The sequence below is a fragment of the Lytechinus pictus genome, chromosome 6 (assembly GCF_037042905.1).
Source record: "Lytechinus pictus isolate F3 Inbred chromosome 6, Lp3.0, whole genome shotgun sequence".
Classification (NCBI taxonomy): Eukaryota; Metazoa; Echinodermata; class Echinoidea; order Temnopleuroida; family Toxopneustidae; genus Lytechinus; species Lytechinus pictus.
In genome coordinates, this window is record NC_087250.1 from 16834753 (window position 1) to 16854941 (window position 20189).

General features: G+C 35.7%; 1 protein-coding gene across 1 annotated transcript; it reads left to right on the plus strand.

Annotated features, from left to right (window-relative positions):
• The first annotated feature begins 4759 nt into the window (after positions 1-4759).
• LOC129263740 (store-operated calcium entry-associated regulatory factor-like) lies at positions 4760-17378 on the plus strand. The gene is made up of 9 exons (XM_054901646.2): positions 4760-5162; positions 6691-6785; positions 7790-7879; positions 8892-9002; positions 9997-10112; positions 11332-11430; positions 12416-12676; positions 13714-13871; positions 15163-17378. The coding sequence occupies exons 1-9, from the start codon at positions 5087-5089 to the stop codon at positions 15186-15188; spliced, it is 1032 nt and encodes a 343-aa protein (XP_054757621.2). The 5' UTR covers positions 4760-5086; the 3' UTR covers positions 15189-17378.
• Positions 17379-20189: the final 2811 nt, after the last annotated feature.

A 20189-nucleotide genomic window follows, 5' to 3' on the forward strand; every position in this document is an offset into this window, starting at 1 on the left:
TTATCCCTTTAATTTGCTCTGAAGCACCTTTAACATCTAATTAAGATGGGAAAAGCGCTATATAAGCCTACATATTTTATATAAATTGTATTATCATTTCGATATGTGATGCAACTGCGAAGAAAACTAAATGCTTATGAAACTTGAACTTCATTACTTTTGAGGTTGTATCGTGATAATAGCTAAATAAATATATATATATATATATATACATGACTAGTGTGCAGTGATTAAATTCAATATCGGGGCCTAGCATATTATGTCCAAAATGGAAATTCGTTTCTTTTTATGTCAATACCAGAATATTCAGGAAGATAAAAAGAAGATGGATACAGAAATTAATATATGCAAGCATCGATAATAGGTAATGAGACTGATCATACTGCCACTGACTAATAATTTATTTCAATTAAATTTTGTTTAAAATTGTTATTCACAGATGGAATGTTATAAACCTAAGCCTTATTTACTCCTATATTCAAAATTTCAGATAACTATGATATTTTTGGTTAAACTGATGATTCATATTAGTTTTTGTCTCACCTGCATAGCAGAGTGAGACTATAGGCGCCGCTTTTCCGACGGCGACGGCGGCGGCGGCGGCGGCGGCGACGGCGGCGGCGGCGGCGACGGCGACGGCGACGGCGGCGTCAACACCAAATCTTAACCTGAGGTTAAGTTTTTGAAATGACAGCATAACTTAGAAAGTATATGGACCTAGTTCATGAAACTTGGCCATAAGGTTAATCAAGTATTACTGAACATCCTGCCTGAGTTTCATGTCACATGACCAAGGTCAAAGGTCATTTAGGGTCAATGAACTTAGACCATGTTGGGGGAATCAACATCAAAATCTTAACCTAAGGTTAAGTTTTTGAAATGTCATCATAACTTAGAAAATATATGGACCTAGTTCATGAAACTTGGCCATAAGGTTAATCAAGTATCACTGAACATCCTGCATGAGTTTCACGTCACATGACCAAGGTCAAAGGTCATTTAGGGTCAATGAACTTTGGCCGAATGGGGGTATCTGTTGAATTACCATCATAACTTTGAATGTTTATGGATCTGATTCATGAAACTTGGACATAATAGTAATCAAGTATTACTGAACATCCTGTGCAAGTTTCAGGTCACATGATCAAGGTCAAAGGTCATTTAGGGTCAATGAACTTTGGCCAAATTGGGGTATTTGTTGAATTACAGCCATAAATTTGAAAGTGTGTTGGTCTAGTTCATAAAACTTGGACATAATAGTAATCAAGTATCACTGAACATCCTGTGCGAGTTTCAGGTCACATGATCAAGGTCAAAGGTCATGTAAGGTCAAAGAACTTTGGCCACGTTGGGGGTATTTGTTGAATTGCCATCATATCTCTATAAGTGTATTGGTCTAGTTCATAAAACGTGGAAATAAGAGTAACCAAGTATCACTGAACATCTTGTGCGAGTTATAGTAGTTTTCAAAATCAGCACTGCTGCTATATTGAATCGCGTGATGCAGGTGAGACGGCCAGAGGCATTCCACTTGTTTCCCTTTCTGATCAATCGAATTAATTTGTTGTTGGATATAATGGCGACCATGTCATATTCGACTATTGCCGCCAACTCGTTACTCTTTTTTTCCTCCTTCCAAATTTTCGTTTATTTTTTTCCCTTTTTCGTTTCTTTCCTTTTCTTTTCCTCAATCTTTACTCTCCCATTTTTGAAGTATTTTTTGCAGTGATTTCTTCTTTTTAATTGTTATTTTCCTTAGAATGATTATTAAAAATGAGGAAATTTGGTTTTCAACTATATTAAAACTGAAATATACACAACAAAAAAAGTAAGTCCCCCCTAAATCAAATTGCTGTAACTTTTGAACGGAATTATTTTGAGATATGATATTTCGTAGGTGGTTTTTTACACTCATTGAGCAACTCCTGGTGAAAAATTAGATTGATCGGTTGAGTCATGCATGAGTAATTAAAGATTGAATTAAAAATGACAATTTTTGAAAGTCACAAGAGTCGTTTTTCAGATTGTGCAAATACAAAGTTGGGCAAAATCTGTTTTTAGGTGAATTTTATGGTGTTATGCTGTTTTATTATCCATCATTAGCCACTCCACACACAATTTTGATATCGTATGTTCATGGTTGAGTGAGCACAACGTATTGCATGGGCCGCGGAAGCGGGGGGGGGGGGGGGTGGGGGGTGGCTTCAGCCCCCCTCCCACTTTTTTCCAAAAGCATGTACAAAAATGTAAAAATGACCATACGATTGTAATTTTTTGCATGGTCAGCACCCCCCCCCCCCCCCCCCCCACTTTGAAAACCGTAATTCCGTGGCCTCTGTATTGTGACGTATCTTCATAGGGGTTTATGGTAGTATCCTCTACAACTTGTTAGATCATGTTGAAATTTGAAAATGTTGGTGTCTCCCCCGATTATAGGCCCCTCCCCCATTTTAAGATTCTGGATCCATCACTGATTTGTCCATAAATTAAACTGATCATGAGAAATTGTTAGGAAAAGAATACATTTATTCAGTATAAAGAGATCATTCCTAAGTTTTCGAATGTGCTCGCTCAACCATGAAAATGTTTTAAGTTCGGAAAGTGTGTGGTGATAGAAATGATGGATGATAAAAACAACAGCAATTAAAGTCACATTTGAAACCGAATTTGCCCCCAATATTCACTTTATTACCCTTTAAAATGAGTCTGTGACATTGAAAATACAAATTTTCCCTCTTTGATGCGTGCTCACTCATCCATAAATAAACAAATCGATTTCATTTTTGCACATAATTCTGACCATAGGTTGATAAACATTACTGCCAAATGACGTGGCTAAAGACAGCCTTGATAAAAAGTTCCACCATATTGAATAAGGGGTTACTTATTCTTAAACATATGCACCCATAATGTACACAAGTCTATGAGAGAGGAAGTCAAAAATTTAACAAACATGAAATGAGGGTTTGTTTCATGGACGGTTTTTGTTACTTCTGCCAACAGTTATTTCATGAAACTTCGCAGATGGCTTTAGAGTAACACTATCCAAAAGGCGCGCACACCAAAATAACCATTCGATACGGCACAGAGTGGGGCCAAGGCCTTGAACTTTCTTCTCATTTGCATAATTTTCGAATATTGTGTGCTCACTGATGCATTAAACATCGGGATTTTCATAAAAATCAAATCAAATGAACTATGCAAGGAGGTTTATGACAGATATCCATAGTTACAAATTGTTTTTTTTCCAATAACGTAAAAAAGAACTAATCACATTCCACATAGTTCATTCAAGCGTGAATGTTTATTTAAACGCCTTTGAATCATTGAAGCATGTCAATTGGTCATGAACATAACGAAAAAGTTGAGAAAAAATCATTTTCAGTTACCAAAATTAAACAATACATGCCTATGATATTTGAAAATCGTATTTTTTGTTTTCAATAAATGTTTATTGAACCGTGAAACGATTAATATTGTTGAAGATTTCCCAAAACTTCCCAAAAATAACTGTCATCATATTTTATCATTTTATTGATAGAAATGTGTAAAAATTCAATTATAGCAAATTTGGACTTGTGTTTATTCAACCGTGAAATTTAGCCAAAAAGTTGTATCGTCTTTTAGAAAGTACCTTTCACAAGCCTTCTGACTATTTTTCATGATGAGAATGTGGAATTAGTTCTAATAAAATGGAATCAAAGTCATGATATTTGGCTTGTGACTTTTGAAAAGTGACATTTTTGCTTTCTGACGGTGCTCACTGAAGCATGACGTAAAATACGTCCATAACAGTTACTCAGAGGATAGCTTATAAAATTACCTACACGCTCATGTAAAAATATATAAAAACTCGCATTGGTTCGGAAATTATTGATGTTTGTTCCCGGGGGGGGGGGGGGGGCACTCAGTATATAATGCATAGTGGGTATGTGCCGCGGAGGGGACCCCCATTTTTACACTCAAATTTCCGTTCCGAGGCATAGCATTTTTGTCTTATTGAGAAAAAAGAACAAAGAAAGTCGCTCCAGAGCATAGCACTTTCTTCTTCTCGAGAAAAAAGAAAAAAAAAATCCGCTCCAGGGCTTCGCATATTTTCCGTTACGCCGTTCCGTTCGCAATTTTGGTGAAAAGCGGCCGCAGCTCGCTGTCCGACCATCGCCTCTGCGCTAGGGCGCCCGTCAGTCGTGCCACCGAGCTTGCTGCAAGTACGTTCCATAGGGTTGCATACGCACTCGCACGCAGGCGACCCGTTCCAAGGACCCCCGTTTTCACAAACATTTGTAGTTCCGAAGCCCGTTCCGAGGACCCTCCTTTTTACAATCAGCCCGCTCCAAGGCCCCCGTTTTTTGTCTCGCCCGCGGCACACCCCTACCACTTTTTTGGTCGAGTGCCCCCCCCGGGTGTTTGTTTAAGGGGGGACTTACTTTTTGTTGTTGTGTATATATTGAAAGAATGAGTGAATTTGAAACTACATGAATTGGCCCTTTAATAATCATTTTCAAAATCGTTCATATATAGCTAATCCTATATTGATAGATCTCCCCAAACGCACCCAATACTACAAAAAATAAAGGAAAATGTTTTTAACTGGCAGAAGTACTACCGTACGTCACAAGTCTTGTCAGTTGCATCACTATAGGAATTCAATAGATTACACATAAGACTTGTACACGTCATTCTTATGCGAATGAATATGCAATACTCCCAAAATAGCGACATAAACAAAGGTTTTCCATTATTCAGCTCCATGTAGCTTGCCATAAGATCGAGAAGCAGATATACATACATATACCACTACGTATTGTGCCCAGTGGCATTGGAAGAATTTCTAAAAACGAACTAGATCTTTAATTTTTGAAAATAAGGAATCTGGGTTTTCAACTCGATTAGAACTGAAATACATTTATTATAGATAATTGTTCGTTGATTTCTGAAATTTTGAGCCAGCGGGAAACTGGAAATTTAAGCAATCTGAGAAGGAAAAGAAGACGACCAGGCGGAAAAACTTTGCACAAATCTGAACAGGTGGGACAACGAACTACGGTTACGCTCATTGAAGCATCTGCGAGAGAAAATTAGAAAGATGAAGGCGTCGATTGTGGTCTGCTCCGTTTTCATCGTGAGTTTAACAGGTGTGATAGAAGCAGCATTTGGCTTTGGTAAGTTAAAACGGTACCGTGGCAGCATAATTTCAAAGATTTGGACTAATTCCCAGATTCCCCCAAATTATTTAGGTCAGGAATTTATCATTCTTAATTTCATACCTTGACTTATTTCCAGGACCAGGGTTATCTGTTGAGTGTTGTAGTATTTTCTTTATCAAAAATCTGTTGACTCTATGCGCGGAGGATCGAATTATGCGGCGATGACCTTTTGCACTGAATTGCACTAGGACCTAATAATACTAATAGTATTCAACCTAGTGATGATATAGGCCTATAGCGAATCTCAAAATGGTTTAGATTGCTAAACTTAAAACTAAACCACTCAAGGGTTCATTACACGCCGCCGCGCACAAAAAATCCAGCCATAGAAGTCGTGCGTTGTGGACACCAGAAGTGGGATCACAGCATGCGTGACCCACTACTCACACTAGTTAGAAACCCACTGCTAAACGCAGTTCATCATGGTGCGAGGTTGGTATACTAAGTAATACTAAACCTCGCAATAGGTGTGAGTGAAACTAGACCTAGAATCTAGATCTATGTAAGTCTCGGGCTTTGACTGATTCCCTGTTTTTGTTAGGTCTCATCTCAAATGGTCTAGTCCATAGTCGGATGGGACAAGGGCAGATTGAGAGACAGGGCCATCTTTCATCACTAACAAGTTGGGTTGAATACAAGTGCCAAAAACCATCGCCGTATAATTTGATCGCCGTCGCACACAGTCATCGGGTTGAAGAAAAAAATAACACAAAAAGAATAAATTAACCAGCATTTGCTCTTTACAATAAAACAGGTCTGAAATTAAGGTAAATTCTATAATATATATTTGAGGAAAGTCCAAAAGGGATGAATACTAGTGCCCTTAGGGTATGTCAGTCCTGTTGCATGCCTTGGTACATGTATGCCTATTCTTAGTTTATTTTAAATTTAAAATTTGGACTTGTAAGCAGACAACAAGTCAGATTTGTCTCTCACTCAGAAAATATGATTATTCATTTATCATGTTTATTATAGATTCATTTTGGCCTGATCAAAGATTAAGAGATTTTAAAGCCTGTCTAGATCCAAGAAAACTTCATTTACTTAGTTTAGGTTTACTCAGATGAGAGTTGGCAGCATGTATTGTGAAATTTCAAAATTGGACAAGTCGGATTTGTCTCTCACTTAGAAAATGTTATTACTCATTTATTATAGACTCATCTCGGCCTAGAACAAAGATTAAGAGACATTTTAAATCCTGTCTAGATCCAAGAAAACTTCATTTACTTTAGGTTTGCTCAGATGAGAGTTGGCAGCCTTGCACTGCAGCATGTATTGTGATTGTCCTCTCCACTAAAAATAAATGAAAAATAAAAGGACTGTAGATGTGTGTGTTGCTGGTAATAAAAATGAACTCTTGTGTGACACCAAGCCATATTCAACCATAATCGGTTAACTACATGTAGATAAGAGCCGGTGTTACTTTGATGCTTCCTCATATTTGAATTAAAAGAAGACTCTATTTCATGTTGAAATATTTTAGGAAAGAGTGACCAAGTGCGGCTGGAAGACATCTCGGTACTAACCCTTAAACATGGGAAGATGACGACGGGAAGGAGATCAAGTCCTGTAAAACAGGTGAGGAAACGATCACGGATGATCAAGATAAATGTGGCTTATAAAGCGCCAAATCCACTCCGTAGAATGCTCAAGGCGCATAAAGAAATTTGAAGTAACAGAAAGGTTTTAAGAAATTTTTTGAAAGACTCAACAGAGATACAACTGTTGATGTCTTCAGGATGTCTGTTCCAAAGTATGGGACCTGCATGAGCAAAGGTTCTGTCCCCCAAACTTTTGAAACTTTTGGAACCACAAGCAAACGATGTTTAAGAACGTAGAGACCTGGTAAGGCAGTGGACCAATCATGGATGATCAAGATTTGGGGATGACAATAGTCGACTTCTATTAAGGGGGAATCCAGGCAGAAAAAGATTTTATATATCTGCATATATTATTTGAGTAAAATTCACAGAGCAAAATGATTTTTAAAAAATCATTGAAATTTGATAAGAATGGAGTTATTGAATTTCAAAGGTAGGCCTTATTTTGTGAAAAATTGTTATACATGTATGCATGTCATGAATATTCATTAGGTGAGCTGACGTCAGTTCCCACTTTCCTCTTATGTTATTTCATAAAATAATTATTTTAGTATGGGTGTATAATACATGTACATGTATGTCTCCCTTATAATAAAGTATTGCAGCTATGTATATCTTACATGTAGGCATTGAATCAGTTGTTTATCCAATATGTTTTAATTATTGGAAGACAAAATTAGACCAAACATGCATTAAATATCATACATGTATAATAAACTACGACAGAACAAGCGGGGATCTGACATCATCAGTTTGCTCATTGAAGACATCCATAGTACTGTTTCATCATAGTAATGCAAATATTTATAATGTCTATTCTTTGTCTAATTCTGACCAAATTTTCAGTGTTTTGTTTCTCTGATTTTTCTTTATCAGTTTAACAAAAACGTGTTTTGGATGGGAATACCACTTCAAATGGCTTTCCAAATTTTACGTTGATGTAGATACACGAGAGGTTTCTCAAATATTTTTTCTTTTCAGCTTCAATGTGTTGGTGGTTCCGCTGCCCATGCGTTCACCCCACAGGTAGTCCAGTGTTATAACAGAGGATCCGATGGGTATGATGTTCAGGTAAATAAACTGGGTTCCAAAAGAAACATATCAAACATTACAAGGGCACTGCACAAATTCCACTCGGTAAAAATGAAGATGCTAGCTTCGATAATCATTTTAAGTGCATGTCAATAATTGAGAGATTGGTTCATTCACAGAGAGGCTATGTATGTGCTTAGAAAAGATTATTGAAGCTAGTACATGTAGCATGTGTAGAAATATTGTTCATTTTGACTACATGTAAGTGGAATTAGTGCAGTGCATTTGTAAAGTTTAATAAGTTTCTTTCGGAACCAGTTATATCGTCATTGTACTTTATCAACCTGAAGCATCGCAACATGCTTAAATCCCTCAGATATATTGATGGTTTTGTCTTTACCCTAAAAAAGGAATGGGCTATTTAAGATGTATAGGGGGTATGATGGCCTCGCCGATCTTGGCCGCCATTCATGCGATCGTGCCAAAATTTGCCATGCACAGTCATTTCAACGTAACTACAAGCCAGTATAAAAACATTAAAATATGTAAATTTATTCATATAAAACCTTATTTGCATATATCTAACACCGAATGTCAAATAGTGATTTTTTTTACCAGATGTCATCTTTGTACTTCTATTTCTAGAAGAAAAAAAAAGTTCAAAGCCAAATATTCAATGAATTTCTTTGTTTTTAATCTTGTGTTTTTCATTGAAAATTATTTCTGACCATAACTAAATTTAGCCCTATTATAGTTAAGCATACCAATAAGAATGGAAAAATAATTACCCCTTTATGAATTTCATCTCCTGTTGACTTTGTACACAAAGTATAAACATGAGCAATTTTCCGCATTACATTGTCTCGCAAAAAGCAACTTGGTGTCGCAATGCTATATCCATGTCCAGAAATTGGTTTCGAAAGTTGCTCAAGACTCCAAAGGATAAACTTGTCCATTCCTTTAATGATCACACAAATTGTCCAAGGAGGGAGGGGGGCATCATGCCCACCCCCAGTTCTGATTGACTTTGTTCTCCTTTTGTTAATTTCAGTGGGAATGTAAGACAGACATGGATAACGCCTATCGCTTTGGTCAGATCGAGGTCATTTGCGAAGGATACTCCTCACCAGACGATGAATACATTCTCAAAGGATCGTGTGGCGTAAGTTGTGGACAATCGAATCCAGATTTGCAACTCTTTAGGGTGTTGCAAGAAAATATTTTCAATCTGTCGCAAACTTCTTTGGCAATTTAATATGAGAGATGATTTTTCAACTATAGCAAACCAGTTTACATTCTTTGTAACAAAAGGCAGATATTTAGTAATGAAGTTGAAATTTGCAATTAATTGCCACAGTTATGGGTGATATTGAGATCCAAATAGATAAATTTGCTATTGATTACATGTCTCTTGCATCACAGCGTAACATACAGACCATGTTTTTATGCCTCTGCCAACTGTAGATAGATAGATAGATAGATAGATACATGTAGGTAGATAGATAGAAAGAAATAATTTTTATGCCTCTGCCAACTATAGATAGATAGATAGATAGAAAGATAGAAAGATAGATACATGTAGATAGAAGGTATAAAAAGAAATAATTTTTATGCCTCTGCCAACTATAGATAGATAGATAGATAGACATATTTTAATGATAATTTCATATTAACGCTGCAAAGAAAATTACTGGTTTTGTCTCCATATTAACAATTTTAATCCTTAGGATTACCGATTTGTGCTCTTGAAGGTTGCCGTCTTTGCATCATGCAAAAACTTTAAAGCAGATAAGAACTAATAGTACCATCTCGAGTCCTCAACTACTCATACCTGGCTAGTTTCCTGACCCATAATGCTAGTGTAGTCTAGTAATATAAACCCACTTGAATGATAACATGCTAATTAACTACTCAATACATTTATACTGCAATGATTATGTTACCAAGTAGCAAAACAATTACTTTTCCTCTCAAAACATTTTAGTATCTCTATACAAATACAATTATAGGTCAATTTATCCTCTTTTATAGTATTAGTAGATATCTGAAAATGTGTATTTTAAGACTAGGTATTTATAACACACAGTCAATGAGAGACCACACACAGTTCACTCCCCCTTTAAATTGCTATTGGGTTCACTCTTATATCCCTGCAGCTGGAATACACACTTGAATACACAAAGGAAGGTATGAACCAGAAGAACAGTGGAGGGAGCTATCACAGTTACCATGACAATGATGATGGATCCTATGATAACTACTATAACCAAAGGTTACATGTAGTCTATAGTGGTAGACATTTCTGAATTCTATTCCCATTATAACTCATCACGAAGTAGCTCCTTTGAACGATTTTGTTGAATTTTTCCACTTTGCGTTGTTCATAAATTTGAGATGTGCAAAATGAGATCATCAAATTTAGAGTCTGATTAATAAATCGATGATTATTCAACTGCTCGTATTCAGCAATGGAACAAAACATTGCTTTAGAAATATGATTGTTTTGTGCAAATAGATTTATTTTTTATTCGCAATTGTACCTTAACGGTTTTAGTTTGTTTATAAAAGATGATGAATCGATGAACATTTTCGTTTGGATTGGAATTTGAATAATGAAGAAGAGCAGGGTTACAATAGTTATAATACATTATTTCATTTTGTTTATTCTGCGTTAAAAAACATTTTTTTTTAATCACTGAAAAATCACAGACATACAAATACAAATTGTTACATATATAAGAAGTGAATGTACAACGTGATTAAGTCACATGGGTTAATATGTGACCTGGGCCAGTGATAGCAAACCTTATTGGCCCGTATTCTGAAGTCAGGTTTAACTTAGACCATGGTCTAACTCCATGCTAAAATTATGGGAAGCCAAAAGTGTCAAACATTTGTATGAATTTGTATGTTTCTTATGTTTACTGTGCTCTTTCCTGATTCATCGATGGTGAAGACAATCATCTATTTATACTTCCTAGACAATTATTTAATGATTTGAAAGCCAAATGAGCTGAAATGTGATATCTATACTGTCAGTGATTTATGTAACAATTGGCTATCCATACTTAAACCACAACTTTAAACCTGAGTTTAATTTAAACCCGACTTCAGAATATGGGCCATACTGAAAACAAAACATACACAAATAAACGAGCAAGTCCTAGATTTTACCAGCCGATGAAAGCATGAAACAAGAGATTGAAAGTGGCATTCACCAGGGTGCAGTCTTTGCACCAATTTTGTTTTTACTGTTTCAGGCAGTATGTTATCAAAACACTGGCTATTGTATTAAACACACAACGCAGACACACACTGTGATCAAACTGTTAATACACTGTAACACTATGAACACACTGTAAGCAGACTGAACACACTGTAATACGGGCCATTATGTCTAGCCCTGTCAGCTTCATCTCTTTAATACTTTATGCATCCCCTATGATGAAACAAACAGTAGTGCATTATATTCTTGTCTTTTTATCTTGCAGCCGGCAGAAATCTTGGAAGGCAGATTGGTTGTTCCTGGCCATTGTTGCAGTCTTGATGTACGTTATCTACAGAACCTGCATTGCCAGTACACCCACTGAATATCCTTTGTGTTCAATCGAATTTACTCCTCTGGATTCTAGATTTCAAAGAGCTGTAGTTGATAATTTGTCAATTTATAAAGTGCAGTTACTATATGCATGTACTCTACTGCTCTGGGCTGCCATATACCAGTAGTCGTTGTTAAAAGCGTTCAAGGAATAAATCCTACCAAGCACCTATTCACCTTACCTGGGTCAAGTGCAGCACAATATGGATCAACTTCTTGCCGAAGGAAACAACTCCATGGCTGGGATTCAAACCCACGATCCTCAGTTTCAAAGTCGGGAGACTAATCCACTAGGCCACACCGCTCCACTAATCAACTATTATTAGTCATCAATTATTATGACATGTTGGCCGCGTTTTGTAAATGCATAAGAATCCTTATAGCTCTGGGCTATATTTTGAGACTTGAAGTATAATGTGCACAAATGTGATTCATCCCACCTCATATAAACACTTTGGAATGTGGTGCTGAGTTTTTCACACTATATCTAAAAAGGCTTAGCTGATACTGTGCGAAAGCCAACACCCGAGTCTAATATCTCTCCATACAATTGCGGAGCTTACGTTTTCAAAACTAACTATGATTATTCCTAGTTAGTGCCAGCAAAACTGTAAAAGCAGAGTTCTAAGTTTAATATTATATGTCCAAATTGATTTTGTTTCATGCTCCATAAAGTTTCTCCAATTATATTCTAATTTATCCATACAATTGCCTATTCCTTTTATATGTTTAGTCTTGTCGAGAACTATTAATCCAAGCTAGCGAAGAAAACACACTCTTTTAAGAAAACAAATGTCGTACATTCCATCTTAACATAGATTAAATTTATGCTACAAAATTTTACATACAAGTACATGCACCTAGTTTTAGCTCATATTTAATCCAAGATAATATCCCAAATAATTGAAAAAGAGAGAAATATATATATTTATTAGGTTTAAATAGATTTTGATTTATGCTCCTTAACCCACCATCACATCGGGAACCGCTGGCAGCGATGACGGTTACCCAGGCCAGAGAGGTACAGGATTTGGGCCAGGGGGTGGTGGAGGCGCACCCCCTCCACCGGGCTTCAGGGACGATGGGTACTCCGGAGGCAGCTGTAGCGGTACCCAAGGGCACTCATCGGGGAACACCAGGGGCGCAGGGACCGGTGGAGGGGGTCTTGGTGGGGGTGGATTCTGGACCGGTGCTGCTGCTGGGGGTCTGCTTGGGTACCTCTTTGGTGGAAACAGAAAGTAAGTTGATTTTGTTTTAATCACATCATATTTTGTAAAAATATGTTGTTTTATTACTCCAGCTTGTTATCTGTCTTATTTTGGTATTTAAGTATGAAGACATGTTGCTTCTTTACATGTATTAACACTTTATTATAATTTCAACTTTTTGCTATGGATACCTTGACTACCTTGATTTGATTCATGTAATGGATTTATTAGACTAAATTGATAGCAAACCAAGTTGTAGACATGATGGTATTTGACATTCTGAGAAAATGGTCTGTTTGTTGATGAAGTTGATAAAAGCCACCTACATGTAGTGCCTCATTCATCAAGCTCTATCAGCATTAGAGACATCCTAATCATGAACTGCATTTCTGATTGTTGCTCATACTGTATGATCTGTATTTGTTGATTTGATATTAAAGGGTTACTCCAGGCTGAACATAATATGATTTGAACAGATACAGAAAAAATCAGACAACCAAAACACTGGAAATTTGATAAAAATGGGCAAGGAATAACACAGTTATGACATTCTAAAAAAATGCATTATTTGTTGAAGCAGTTCTAGGCATGTCTTCATGAATATTCAGTGAGCAAACTGATTGTGTCAGTCATATCCCCACTTGTTCTTTTTTATTTTATGACATGAAATTATATTAATTCAATTTTTTTTCATCAGTGAACAAAAAAATTGGATTGATGAGTGATTTAATGCATTAGATATTTGTAGCAACATTCCTGTATTTTATTACAATGGAGATATATCATTCACACGCATGAAAAAATGAATATTTATGATTTTTCGTAATAACATAAGAAAAGGAAGGTGGGGATGTTACATCATCAGCCCTCCTAATGAATATTCATGATGATGTGCACAACTGTTTTTCACAATAATTTTGTTATTTGTTATTAGATTTTGATGAAATTTTCATCATTTGCTTGGTGAATTTTACCCAATTTATTGAGATATAATTATTTCCATTGAATATAACAAATTAGATTGATTTGAATCAAAGAACTGTTGTCATGTCTTGTTATTTTTTTAGTCGTGGCTATGGATACGGGGGCTACGGCAGGCCGAGGTATGGCTACACTGCTCCAAGGTACAATAGTGGATTCTCCTCAGGCTGGGGAAGCAGTAGCAGGAGCAGCGGTTTCTCAGGGTTTGGTGGTGGGGGAAGTTCAGGCACAAGAACTGCTTCAGGTATGTACACAGAACTTGTTTTTTTTGTGGGCCTTGCAAGAATCTTGCAATCAATAACAATGTCTTTTGCCAATCATATGATTGATTTGCGGACACAATTGATTGTAATATTTCTCTTGATGCAGTAGTGCTTCTTGCAACGAGTATGAATTGATTTACTATGCTGCCGTACTTTGGCAAAAGGAAGCAAATGATAATGATAATAACGGTATATTTACCCGGGGTAGCCACTTCAGTTCCGAAAACTGTTCTCCCAGCGGGCCCTGCTATTATTATTACCCGGCTAAGCTAGGCTACCTATTCAGGTGCACACAGCTTTTTGAGGAATTCCTCCCTGCCGGTACCCATTTACCTCACCTGGGTCGAGTGCAGCACACTGTGGATGAATTCCTTGCTGAAGGAAATTACGCCATGGCTGGGATTTGAACCCACGACCCTCTGTTTCAGAGTCCGGAGACTAATCCACTGGGCCACGACGCTCCAAATTACAAAAGTATAATTTGTTGTGAATGAGCAATGTGTGTTCGTCATTTACAAGGGCATCAATGCAACTGAACAGCATATTTTCTTCAATATCTTTCCATAGAACGATAATTTCTTCCCCAAATTTTGAATGACAGTGCAACATACAAAGCGTGTTTCAGAGACAACAATAACTCAAATTAGACTGATGTGTCACTTGCTTCCTTTTGCCAAAGTTGGGTAGTATGGTTAAAGCATGTCTTTAGTTTTGGTGAATCTCTTAAAAAGAATGTCATTATTCCAATTCATTACTAGATTATATCAAAGTGTGTGCCTTTAACAATGGAAAGGATGTGAAATAAAAAAAGTATGTATTTCATTGGATAGAATGACTGATTTTACATCAAAATTTATTTTGATCGAGTATATAAGTATACGTAGAGTTTAGAGTCTAGTCTTTACACTCCACATTGTGTATTTTGTTGAAGTGGTCAAATTTGGGTCTGTCCTTGCAGACTAGTTGAGTGATGTCATGTTGGTACAATGCAAAAAATATATACATGTATTTCTATTTTGGGGGGCTTCATTTCAAAGCCTGATTCTGCTACATTCGATAGGCTGTAACATGGCAGTGGATAGGCTTGTAACATAGTAGTGATTGGGGATTTTTCCATGGCTCTTTAATATCCAGTGAGTATTTGGGGAAAAAATCACCCGAAGCCCCTGAGTAACTTTTCCCAGGTTCCAAATGGCACTGGCCATTGGTGTGACATCATCATGAACATCATCATGAATCATTTTTTGTTCTCTCTTTCGAATTACTTTATAGGTTTTGGTGGGACGAGACGACGATGAGATATACTGGAGTCATCCATGATAGGTCAGCATTTTTATTTCAGTGTGTGTCACAATCTTCATCTGTGTGATAGCGCCCTCGCTCTATCGTTGGGTAATACAATAACGTTTATATGTGCTCTGTCTACAAGCAGGCGGTCTACTTCTCAAGCCGTATAACACCATCCTGGCTGAACCTATTTGGTCTACTAGCTACTGAATGGGCAGCACCATACAGGCGCAAAATATTCCCAGATCGCCAAAATCCCACTTTGACTAATAATAATACAATGTATATATTGCCATCTATCTAGAAATATTCTATTCCGAGGCGCACAAGAAAAGACAGAATGAGAGAGTGCGGATGAGTTTTAAAGTGCCAGTAACTAATACTGTTAAAAGAGATAAGACTTCAAGTTAGATTTGAAGGTCTCCAGTGAATATATAATTCTTCAACGGCAAATTGTTCTAGAGAGAAGGTGCTGGGGCAGAGAAAGCTCACACACCATAATGCTACACGTGTCTTGGGAGTCTTACGAAGTTGCTGGTGTGATGATCTTAGGCTACAAGCTGTTGTATAAGGCATGACAATGTCATGTAGATATTTTGGTGCCATACCATTTAACACTCTCCAAGTGAGACAAAGTATTTGAAATTCGCTTCCGGATTGGCAACCAATGTAACTACTAATTATTTTGCTCTTTGTCAAATGAAAATATGATTCATGAACAGTTTAGCTAGTCGTATAGACTATTATATGTTAGACAAAGTGGATATTAGATTAAATTGGTGTAGTCTAACTAGAAATAAGACAAATGGTAAATGGGCTAGAGGGAAATTATACCACTTGCTGTTGTAGACGATTTGGAATAGGACTAATTGGGAAGAGACCAAGCACCTGTTTCATAAAACTTATTACAATAAAAAAAATCCAATAACAGTTCATATGAGCTAATGAAATCCTATTATCTGATAAGCTGATGGTAAATTTGTGAAAGGGGGCACAGATGGAAAGTAGACAATTTGCTAATGTATACCTAATCCTATTTCTACAAACTGATTCTCGCTTTTTTTTATAATCATTTTGAAGAAAGCAACAACCAAAATATATCACTAGACGTGAGGACAGAAGGTAAACAAGATAAAAAGGGGATATATACCAAGTGACAATTTACTTATTTATGATACATAATCCTATTTTCTACAAACTATTTCTTTTATTATTGCTATTGTTCGTTTTATTATAATAATTTTAAAGACAGCAACAACGGCTAAAATATATCATTAACCGTGAGGACAGAAAGTAAAGTAGATATTCAGGGGGTGTTCACCAAGTAACAATTTACTAATTTAAGAAACATAATCCTATTTTCTACAAATTATTTCTTTTTATTATTGCTATTATTCTTTTTAGTATAATCATTTTAAAGATACCAACAACAACTAGAATATTTAATTAACCATGCGAACATATTACAAAATGCCTTCTGATTCTATTTGTACATTATTACATGTTATTGTGGTGGGACAATGTAAATATTGTAAACCTTTATGACATTGGTACTTCGTAAAGTTTTGTGCAGTATAAACATCTTGGCCCGAATTCACAAAGGTGTTTTTGAAAACCCACGGTTGAATCCATGGTTTTTAGGCTGATTTTCTGTATAAATTACGCTTAATTTAGCGCGTATTGGGCGCATGTATAAAAAATGTCCAATGCTGATGTGCGCGTTTGTCACAGTGCGCAAAATTGACGCCTGTTACCATGGTAAGATACGCTATTTCATTTATGAGTCCACTGTTTGAAGAGTGGACTCATTAATTCAAAACAGTGGACTCATGAATAAAATAGCTTGGATAACCACGGCAACAGGTGTCAATTTGGCGCACTGTGACATAAGCGCATCAGCATTGGACATTTTTAAATATACGCACTAAATTAAGCGTAATTTATACAGGAAATCTGCATAAACCATGGACTCAACCGTGGGTTTTCAAAACCACCTTTGTGAATTCGGGCCAGTGTTGGACCTGATTATGTTAGGTATTAATTATTATCAATTTCTGTAATATGTAATATTTTCAATATTTTTGAACTAGGATTATCTTATTTTATGTCACTAAGCTTTCACTTTTGGACAATCAAGATTTGTATGGTTTTATAAGGAAAGTTATATTATATTTACTTCAATAAATCTATTTAATAATCTACTCTTTGATTATGTCCATTATGTTTTGTACTCTTTTATTTTTTGATACAGATTAATGTGCCCCTGTGACATGGGAAATTTGTATTTGTCATGCCCCAGCCAAATTTCATGAAACTGTTTAACAAATTCTAAAAGTCTACTCTCTGTTATCTCTCTTGTATCTTTCCTCCGTTAAGGTCGGAGATCGCTGGTATCAGTAGAAATGACTGCAGACACTTGAATAATCATGAATAATTTTGAACTAGGATTATCTTATTTTATGTCACTAAGCTTTCACTTTTGGACAATCAAGATTTGTATGGTTTTATAAGGAAAGTTATATTATATTTACTTCAATAAATCTATTTAATAATCTACTCTTTGATTATGTCCATTATGTTTTGTACTCTTTTATTTTTTGATACAGATTAATGTGCCCCTGTGACATGGGAAATTTGTATTTGTCATGCCCCAGCCCAATTTCATGAAACTGTTTAACAAATTCTAAAAGTCTACTCTCTGTTATCTCTCTTGTATCTTTCCTCCATTAAGGTCGGAGATCGCTGGTATCAGTAGAAATGACTGCAGACACTTGAATAATCAAATTACATCCTTTTAAAAGTTTAAAACAGTGACATGACATAAGCTCACTGTGGCAATTGCTCCGGGCCCTATTTTGTCCAAGGTGTTGGGTTAGGCATTAGATTTGCAATATGGGTTCGCGTTAGGTTTAGGGTAGAGTATATTGTTAGATTTAGGGTTGATGTAAGTAATTTGATTACTTAGTTTATAAAGTGTATGCATAAAATGTCACCCAAATTTATCTTTAGTTTAGTTAGATCACCACACCGGCCACATTACAGACTTCCTTCTAGTGATGACACTTCAATCTTACTCATTCCGAGAGTTGTTACAAAGGGGGAGGGGTGAGCTAGCTTTGATTTTTGTGGGCCCAAAGTATCATATTCGATCTTGTCCATCTGTCGAATTATTTAAACATCTGAAAACATACTTATTTTTGTTGTAGTGTAATTGTAATATTGGAGAGTACTTTGTATATGTAAAGCGCATGAGGCAGTTTTAAGGTTTAAGTGATTATGCGCTATATAAGCACCAATTTATTATTATTAATTAGTGTGCAATTAATAGCGGATACATTTTCGCTAGAACAAAATGTAATGGAAACAACTTGAACGAAATATTTCATGAAAGAGGAAGCTTTAGCAATTCAAAACAGGATGCATGAAAATCAACTTTACAATCGATCACTCATTTTAAAGCAGATAGGAACCAATAGCGCCATCTTGAGTCCTCAACTACTCATACAGGCCAGTTTCCTTACCCATAATGCTAGTGTAGCCTAGTAATATAGACCTACGTGAATGATAACATGCTAATTAACTGCTTGATTCATTTATACCGCAATAGTTATGTTACCAAGTAGGAAAACAATTACTTTTCTTCTCAAAACATTTTAGTTTCTCTGTACAAGTGCAATTATGGGTCAATTTATTCTCTGTAGTATTAGTAGATATCTGAAAACGTATATTTTAAGACTGTATTTATAACACACAGTCAATGAGAGACCACACACAGTTCACTCCCCTTTAACACAGGGCACAGATTGCTCTTATGCAACACACATATTAAAGCAACATGAAAAAAAAAGAGTTATGAACACTCAAAGAACTACAAGAAAAAATAATTAATGGAACATTCAAGGTTTATTATGCTCACAATGTACATATTGGAACAGGGTATAAGCACCACATATATACATGTATGTGAAATATAATTAATATGATGATGACTATATCAAATGGCATTTATAATCTAAAACACTAATTAAAAGAGGTTCTCTGTTTATACAAAATATCAAAGTAACTATAATAATTTATAAGAAAAAAATAAAAGAAATAAATGATCGAGGGAGTGACAACACTATAATCATTATTCTTAAACAAACATCATTTTGAAAATAGACTTATTCTAAACATTGAACATGATACTAAAAAGGTTATATTTTTTGTATATTGGTACTCTTATATTGAAATATATTTTTTTTGTTTAAAGTTTACAATCAGGGGCTGCTCTTCATATGACAACGAGACGACTGTCCGTACCATGATTGGATCGTTCAATTAGTGAGAAAAAGAGGAAAAAGGAGAAACAAGAGAAAATGTACACGCCAACAATAAGTTGAATTCGAACAAAAATAAATAAAGAAGAATATTGTCGGTTTGAGGAACATCCATCGAAGAAGAAGAGAGTTGTGATTTGAATTTTTTTTTTTAATTTGCGATGTTATATTCGAGGAAGTTCACCATGTATCATGTAACATAATATCTATAAACTCCAATTTTATATACGGCGAAATTTTGTCACTATTGTCACTATATACATTTACATAAACACACACACACATATATAAAAATAAAAAAGTAAATGTTTTTGCCAATCAAAAGTTTATTCACATTTACTCAAAATTTCGCCGTTCCCTATAAGTTTGTATGTATGCGATAAAAAATGCCAAAGCTGTTTGTTTGTTGGCGATCAGTCATGTTTGACTAGCAACTCGTTCCTAATTTTTCTTCTTTCTTTTCATTTTTTCCTTCTTTCTTTCCTTTTCTTTTCCTCAATATTTACTCTCCCATTTTGTTGTATAATTATGTACTCTTAAAAATAATTGATGAAAATAACAAAATGTGCTAGTGAATATAAGGAAGCAATATGTCTTTTTAAACGGTTGCAATTCTCAAATGAAAAAAAATAATTGTGGAGTTCCCCAGGGTAGTATTTTAGGCCCGATTTTGTTTATAGTTTATATTAATGA

Coding starts and splice junctions, on each gene's coding strand:
- LOC129263740 (XM_054901646.2), top strand. CDS start 5,087: ATGAAGGCGTCGATTGTGGTCTGCTCCGTTTTCATCGTGAGTTTAACA. Junction 9,003..9,996: donor TTCTCAAAGGATCGTGTGGC/GTAAGTTGTGGA, acceptor ATATCCCTGCAG/CTGGAATACACACTTGAATA. Junction 10,113..11,331: donor GATAACTACTATAACCAAAG/GTTACATGTAGT, acceptor TTTATCTTGCAG/CCGGCAGAAATCTTGGAAGG.